This window comes from Triticum urartu, chromosome 1A, assembly GCF_056163025.1.
Source record: "Triticum urartu cultivar PI428250 chromosome 1A, HENAU_Tu73, whole genome shotgun sequence".
NCBI lineage: Eukaryota > Viridiplantae > Streptophyta > Magnoliopsida > Poales > Poaceae > Triticum > Triticum urartu.
In genome coordinates, this window is record NC_141873.1 from 575,815,028 (window position 1) to 575,823,675 (window position 8,648).

Below are 8,648 nucleotides of genomic sequence, written 5' to 3' on the forward strand. Positions count from 1 at the left end.
GTTTATCAATACCTTTTCTAACACGGATGCTAGGGAGCAATACCATAGGTCGAATATTCTTGTGTGCATCTGTTGGCTTTATCACTAAGTAGCCTTTATTCCCATTCTTTACTTGTTTCTTATGTTTATTTAATGGTAGGAAACGAATAGTACCAAAAAAAGATGTACTTGCTCCTAAGGCTGTGGAATCTCCCAGAATTCCCAATGTTGAAGAGAGATACTTGATGGATTATCTTAAATCTATTTATGCTTATGACGAGAACCCAACTGACATGGTTGGGGAGATCATTAGGAGATCATACACACTTTTTGAAATACCGCTTGTCTAAAAAAGGGAAACACTTGGATGATTTACTAATCAGATTGCATTGCTTTGCTAAACTTTGTGTGCTCAATATAGAACAATTTGTTGCTTTAGGAAGGATACTAAACACATCCCCCTTTCAATGTGAGTACAATGATAATCATACCTTAGCTTCCTATGTTAAGGGAGAATATCATTATTACCAGATAGAACAAATTGAAGAATTTGTTACTTTCATGGTGCTTATGAAATTGCCTCTTTGCTTGAGAATTCTAAAAGTGATAATGCTACTATGAAATCTGAATTTTTTTTCTATACTTAAATATTTATTTAAAAATTTGAATAGTAATCCTTATGTTAATTACTAATGAAATTAAAAGGATCGCCTCTATCGGAGAAGAGACTGGCATTTTGCAGGAACCAATGGAAGAAAAAAATGATGTGAGCTCATTAGATGAAAAAGATGAGGAGGGGAGTGAAGGATAAAAGGAGGAAGAGAGCATTAGCTACATGTGCCCACTTTCCAACAAGAGTAACTCTTTAACTCATACAATGTTTAATTATTCCCTTTTTGTTGACTTTGATGCTTATGGCCAAGAGGGCCCTCAGAATAATACTTATGGAGATGAACTTGCTATAGTTCCTTATGTTAAAAAATGTAGTTGTTAATTGATAGTCCTATTATCCTTTTGAATTCTCTCAATTACATTATACCGGAGAAGTTTGCGCTTATTAATGATTATATTTATGGGTTGTGTTTATCTTATGCACACAATGATTCTAATGAAAATAATATGCATGTGCTTTCTGCTCTTGTTTGCAATTATTATGAGAGAGGGACTTCATTTCTCCCTCTCTATGTTTCTAGTCAAATAAAATCGTAAGAAACCGCCTACACTATATATTGACCTTTACTTTGTGTTCATGATTTGTTCTCTTATGGCATGCCAGTGCATAGTAGACTTCATTGTTACATGGTCTATGTTACTTTGTGCTCACCATTGAGATCTAAATCATTGTTAATCAAAATTGTCTTTGATATACCTTGGGATCATGGTGGAATGGTTAATTGAGCACAATATGCCTAGCTTTATGGCTTAAAAGAAAACATTGCCTGGGAGACCGCCAGGAAGTTTTTGGAGAGGCTTTTCTTTATTATTTTGTGTGCTTTTAAACTTTTTGAAAGCAAACAATAAAGAGGGGAACTTAAAACTTTTTCAAAATAGGGAAGTGATTAGAAAGGTGTGCATTGCAGAAGTATGAGTGTGCCTTGAACATTTCTGTTACTGCCATGAAACAAAATAAATCTTTTCATGAAACCTTCTCAACCAATTTTTTATCCTAATGTATAAACCACTGTACCACAAACATGAAGTGCCAGGGTTTACCTTTAGCATATGGTAGTTTGCAATTTATGTGTGTTCTGCTGAAATAGAAACTTTTCTTGCAGTATTTTCTTATATTTTAATAAGAATATGGTAAAATCATGACATTTAACATAGTATAGATATGTGAGTTCTCTGTTACATTCTAATTTCTTAGAAGTTTTGGAGATACAGAAGTATATGTTTCATCTACATCTTTATAGACTGTCATATTTTGACAGATTGTTGTTATAGTTGTCATAAACTGCTTATGTTCACAATTTTATTGTTCTCATTTTGCATGGGCGTGCTAGAATTGTTTAGTATACAATAGGTAATGATAAATTATAATTAAAAATATTGTTACAATAGGACATGATGGGACTTGATGATATTTCTGTTAACCCCTCTAATAAAAGTTATGTTGAGTTTTTAAGACAGAAGGGAGAGAGTGATATGAGAGAATGTTGGAGACGCAAGAGCTCAAGCTTGTGATGCCCAAGGCATCACCGAGGAATTATTTGAAGAGGTATCAAGCTCCAAGCTGTGGGATGCCCCGACATCCTCCATCTTCCTCAACAAATGCCAGTTTATCTTGGTCAGACCTAACATTTTATTTGTTCACATGATATGCGTAAATTTTTGGAGCATGATTTTTATTTTTATTTCGAATAAACATGCACCATGCTGGTTTGGGATGATTCTTTATGGTCCTTGGTTGATTTATAAAATGCTATATGCACTTCACTTATATCTTCTGACTTTGGCTTTATAGAGTGGAGAGAATTGCAAAAACCATTGACATTGAAGGCTAGGTTTTTCAGAAACATGGATTTACAAATTTATGCCAAAAATCACTAATTTTGTGCCTATTTTTTAACAGTAACACTAGTCGGCGGCTTAGACCATTTTTAGCATGAGACCCGCCTATAAGGGTGACGTGGCATAAAAAGCTAATTACATACCCAGTACAATTTTATCTTACAAAATGACCACTAGAAAAGCAATCGGGTCCTTCGTGGCCTTCCTCTCCCACCATTCCGTTGATAGACACCGGCGGCCACTCCCTCTTCAAGCAGCCATCGTTGATCCCCATGACGTCGACGCGGACGCCTACCTGAGCCAGGAGAAAGGCAGCGCCTGGCCAATGATGTGGCCATGGCGGGGCCTAGTGGCAGCAATGGCGCACTCGCCAGGAATATGAGGGGCAGTGCACCTCAAGCATTGCCATCCCTCATCACGACTACGTGGGCTACCTTCGTCGTCGCACCCTCACCGTCTGTCGTCGTCACGCCTCCTCTTCACTTTGTCGGCACCGATACAGCAAGGGGAGGCTGGGCATCGTACGCGTGGGGGGAGACGCATAAGAGGCGTCGGGCTGAGTAGAGGAAATGAGAGGAAGGAGCACAGAGAGAGCAGCAGAGGCGCGGTAGCCGCATGGGCCGCCTAGGATGGGGCTAGGGTTCGCCGCCGCCTCCATTCAGGAAGCTGTCACCACTGTGTCGAAGAAGCTCAAGGTCGGGGGGGGGGGGGGGGGGGGAGGGGAGTTGCGCGGGTAGGGCGGCAGCGGGCGGCTGTGCTGAGAGAAAATAGGACCTTATCCTCTTCGGTACTTTTACAATTTAGTCTTTGCTATTCCGTCTAATTGTGATCTGTTATGTCATGTCACGTCACCCTTATAGACATGTCCCACATGCCATCACCGTGCTCAAAACGGCCTAAGGCACCGACGAGTGTTTTCTATAAAATAAAATAAAATAATATAGGGACACAATTACTGTTTTTTCGCACAAAACTATAAACATGTGTTTCCTGCAACTCTAGCCTTCAATATTGATGGTTTCTGCAATTCACTGTATATAAACAAACTGGGCTTTTTTGTGCTTTACTTATATCTTTTGGAGTTTGGATACTTGTTTCTCTATGCCTAGCATCATGTTATTTGTAGAATGCTTTTTTTCTTCACTTATACTTGTTAGAGCGTGAAAATAGTTGTTTCACGCATCGATGAGCGAAACACAACTGTTGCATTACTCGCTCCAGAAGAGCCCAGTCAATCTTGCGTAGAACAACCACGCTCTGTTCCGCAGGCCACAAGAGCATCAAGAATGGGACGCAGTCCATTAACAAAATATTTAGCTATTACTTTATAGATCACATTGCGAAGACCGATGTGCCTGAAATCAGTGTCTCTGAAAGAATCCGGCCGGAAACCATCCGGTGAGTTCATGATTTGATCTGCTTAAGATATGCTAATATTGGTTTGCTCAGTTGCAACGCAGCCACTTTTGTTAGTCAAATTGCTTAGCTGGTGTATTAATCCCTCCAGCAAGTTGTCATATAGGATCTCTATTTAAGAAAGGCTAGTGCAGCGATCGTGCAGGTAATTAACATATGGCTCACATGTGCTCTTAATTAATTCCTTTCTATTCTAAATATATTTAAAAAAAATGAAAGCTGCGTATGATGTGAGACTTTGTTACAACGTGACGCAAGATGTCTCTTAATTAATTTCCACCACTAATTGGTGTTAAAGTTCCCAGCTATGTCTGTACAGAGCTAACCGCAAATCGTGATGACGCTGCTTCAATTGATGGTGCACACAGACTTGGGTTTTCCGGTTAACCACGGAACCAAACAAATAAATTTGGGTTAATCATATTCGGGGACTATTTTCTTTATGATTATTTCGGTGGCAATTCAACAGAAAATGGAATTCGAAATTTTTGAATAAACCAAACAGAATTAAGCATATGAATGCCCTTCTCTAATTATATGCGTGCAAGTGCCAACGAAAATATAATATCCTGAAAATTCTTCTCAAGACAAATCTACACTTATCATTTTCCAACTTCAAAACTGAGAATTAAAACAACATTATTGGTCAAGCAATCAAATGAAATCTCTGCCAACTGGAAAAATCAAATGAAATAGTATAAGCTATCAAGGAAGGGAACATTTTTAAAAGAAAAAGGCTAGCGATGGTCTCTATCTTTTCTTTTAGGGAGCAATGGTCTCTATCTGATTACATCAAAACGTGCATATACCTTCTTTACAATTCCACCCAATTCTTAACAGGTTATCTCAAGTTAAAATGCTATTACGAGATGCTAACCTGAGTCCAGAGAAGCATTTTCACCGTCAAAGGGGTCTCTTTGTCCTGCTCGCCATGTGTGTATATAAGGTGGCCACGGTGATGCACATGTATCCACGACGAACTGACTGCCCTGCTGCCAGAGTTGTGTTTACTACCACACAGCTTGTTGGCTTGTTGCCATGGCGGGCAGGGGGGCCAGCATCAGCAGAATACGGATGGCGGGGCTGCCCGGGACGGGCGCCGGTGGCCACCATGCCGTTCCGACTGGTGGCGCCGCCGTGGCGGTTCACGGTGAGCCGACGCTGGGGGACACGCCGTTGTCCGTCTCCTTCAGCGTGCCGAGCTCGCCGTCCGGGATCCACCTCGCGCAGGGACGACTCCGCATGCCCCCGTCCGCCCACGCCAGCATCGCTGAGGTGCACGCCACTCCGGTGCTGCCAAGCGAGTCAGAGCAGGTCGAGGGTCGCCATCTCGTCGTGCCGCAGCTGGTAAAGCATGCCCAACACCACTCGCAGTCGTCGCTGGTGATCCAAAGTGCCGGAGAGGGGCCGCGGAGCAACAGCACGCGCGAGCTGGACCGCCAATTCGACCAGTTCAGGACCTTCTCCGGCCGGCACAACCGCCAGCTCTCCAACCTCCGTGGCCTGCCTCAGGACCCGCCGGGGACGGACGTCGAGCACGGTGCAGTGTCCAAGCTCTTCGAGGAGGACACCAACGAGGATGACGACGTCCCCACCGCCGACCGCTACTTCGCTGCCCTCGAAGGACCTGAGTTTGACACCCTTCGTGTATGTACCGTGTCCGTGCCCCCAAACTTTCACCTTCCTTACTAAAACCATCGTCGTTGGTCTCTAACTAAAGCATGGACATGCAGTCAACAGAGGTGGCGGTGCTGCCCAAGGACGAGCCATGGCCATTCCTTCTTCGGTTCCCGATTAGCGCATTTGGGATGTGCCTTGGCGTGAGCAGCCAAGCGATGCTATGGAAGACGCTCCAGTCGGAGCCCTCTACGGCATTCCTCCGCGTACACCCTGCCGTCAGCCACGTCCTCTGGTGGATCTCACTCGCCCTCACCGTCATCGTCTCCATCACCTACCTCCTCAAGGTTGTCTTCTACTTCGAGGCCGTCCGCCGCGAGTTCCACCACCCTGTGCGCGTCAACTTTTTCTTCGCGCCCTGGATTACCTGCCTCTTCCTTGTCAAGGGTGTGCCACACCCGGTGTGGGAGATCCACCATGTCGTCTGGTACCTTCTCATGGCGCCCATCTTCTGGCTCGATATCAAGATCTACGGCCAATGGATGTCCAGTGGTGAGAGGCGCCTCTCCAAGGTGGCCAACCCATCCAACCACCTTGCCATTGTCGGCAACTTTGTCGGCGCGCTACTTGGTGCCAGGATGGGCCTCCGGGAGCTACCAATCTTCTTCTTCGCTGTTGGGATCGCCCACTACGTTGTGCTCTTTGTCACCCTCTATCAGCGGCTCCCCACCAATATGCAACTCCCCAAGGATCTCCACCCGGTCTTCTTTCTTTTCGTCGCTGCGCCTAGTGTGGCATCCATGGCCTGGACGAGGATCTCTGGCGAGTTCAGTGATGGTGCCAAGCTCCTTTACTACGTCTCACTCTTCCTCTACGTGTCATTGGTGGTGCGCATCAACCTCTTTTTGGGGTTTAGGTTCTCGCTGGCGTGGTGGGCATACACATTCCCGATGACAAGTGTTGCCCTGGCGACGGTATTGTATGCATCAGAGGTGGACAACTTGGTGACGCGAGCAATGGCACTCGGGCTTTCGGGGATTGCCACCATGACCATCATTGTGGTGCTGGCCGCCACCATGTACCACGCCTTGGTGCGCGGAGACCTCTTCCCTAATGATGTGTCCATCACCATCACAAAGCAGAGACCTAAATTCAGCAAGATTCTCGCTCACCTTCAGACGTGTGGCTCCGATGTCAAGGAGCTCGTTGTCTCTAACCCCAATTTCAATTCAAATTCCAAGCAAGGCGCCTACTCTGATGACTCTGACTCCAATGCTAGGATGAACAACTGACTCGATGAGGGTCCAATGACTCACATGCATGGAAGAGCATGGCGTTAGATGGCGCTGGAAGACATTGTATGCATGGAATGCACGCGCATCTGGCTTACAGTGATGAGTACAAACTCATTTGTACATAATTCTTTCTCTGTGTTTGTTGAAGTATCATAATTTGCCAATTTTGCTGCACATAGTGATGGATTGGCAGCAATATCCTCGAGCAATTTGCATTGCCATGATGATGATATGATTTCAGGAATAAACTGTTGGGTTTGTAAATTTAGTGGTTATTATATTCGTGTTCTTCTTCCGAAGTGCACATAAACCTCAGTCACATTTTTAGAACTCCAGTGCCATCTACATGTAACTCCATCAAATTCTCTCAAGAAAGAAAAGTAACTACATAAATAAATAAAAAGGGTGTGGCTAGGTCTCAGCCGACTGAGACTTTACCAAGTCTAAGTCAAGTGACATAACATGTAAGAAACAAAAAAAACTAAAATTAAAATTTTGCATGTATCTCCATATAAGATCTTGTGGATATAGCATCGACTGGGACTTGATTAAATCTCAGTCGACTGAGATTTATCAATCCCGAAATAAGAATGTGCCCAGTGTGTGCTACTTTAGAAGTGAGAATTACAAAATTTTAAGGCAGAGGAGTATATTAGATAAAATATTATTCTATGTGGCTCAACATCAATAAAGATGGCTGTATGCATCGATTGATGTAGAGGCCGGATCTTAACCTTCTTTTTCTAAATCTAAAAAAGAAATATGGCTCAACACCAATGTTGCAATTTTCGGTCAACCAGAGGATCGATGCCGTTGAATGCACATGTCACTTCCCTCTTGTAGTGGGCTGAAACCAAGTTTTCGTGTCCCGTGGTCTGTTTGTTCGAACTTTCCCATGCAGTTACGATCCGTACTTCATTTATGTGAACTAACTCCACAAATTCTTTTCCTCAAAAAATAAAAAACCACAAACTCTTCTCTCAAGAAAACTCTACAATTCTTTCTTCACTACTAGCAGAAAGTTTATAGATAGAACAGTAGCACTAGCGCGGTATTATTGATCAGCACTACTGCTACTTAGTGATAGTGCAAGGAAGAAACCAGCGCTACATGATGTGAAGTAGCACCAGTGCGGGACGGTTGGGCAGCGCCACTGCTAAGTGGTCCCATCGCCATCGGTTGGGGCTACCTGTAGTAGTAGCGGTGGGCCAAAACCAACACTACTGCTAAGATCCATAGTAGTAGCGTGTGTCGGTGGTCCCCACCGCTACCGCTATGTGTGCACGGAGTCAGATGATGGACGGAGGTATTAATGGGAAGAGAAGAGAGATAGAAAAAGGAAGAAGTAAGTGAGGGAGATAGAGGGTGGGAGAAAAGGTGACTGTTATCCGTCCATCATCTCCTCCACTAATGAGCTCCGTTAATGGCTTCTTCTCTTCCTCACTTGAATTTATTTGTCTCTCCCTCATTGTCTCTTCCCCGCCCATGCCTTTGTCTCACTAGCTAACTTTCCCTCCCTCTCCAATAGTTAGGTAGAGCATATCCTTCCAACTAGAGGGCTGTTTGGTTTTCAGCCACATATTGCCACACTTTACCACACCTCACCTTAGGAAAGTTTCACCAAGTTAGGTAGCTGTTTGGTTCTAGCCACACCCAAGGCAAGAATTTTTTTATGATCAGTAAACCCCACATGTCATAGACACAAAAAGTGTGGCAAGATTCCCTTAGCAAGCCAAAGTGTGGCTAACAATTTGAACAACTCAAGATACACAAGTGTGACAAAAATGATGTGGCAACATAAGGCAAACATAGTCACAATTCAAACAACCC

At 43.9% G+C, this 8,648-nt stretch overlaps 1 protein-coding gene across 1 annotated transcript; it reads left to right on the top strand.

The window, feature by feature from the left end:
* Nucleotides 1-4,897: 4,897 nt before the first annotated feature.
* On the top strand, nt 4,898-6,815 carry LOC125540045 (S-type anion channel SLAH2-like). The gene is made up of 2 exons (XM_048703619.2): nt 4,898-5,553; nt 5,640-6,815. Exons 1-2 carry the CDS (start codon nt 4,945-4,947, stop codon nt 6,813-6,815), a joined length of 1,785 nt encoding a protein of 594 aa, XP_048559576.2. The 5' UTR covers nt 4,898-4,944.
* Nucleotides 6,816-8,648: the final 1,833 nt, after the last annotated feature.

Bases quoted from the DNA above. Each gene is read 5' to 3' on its own strand.
- LOC125540045 (XM_048703619.2), top strand. From the start codon at position 4,945: ATGGCGGGCAGGGGGGCCAGCATCAGCAGAATACGGATGGCGGGGCTG. The intron at 5,554-5,639 runs GTATGTACCGTG...ATGGACATGCAG, and splicing joins CTGAGTTTGACACCCTTCGT to TCAACAGAGGTGGCGGTGCT.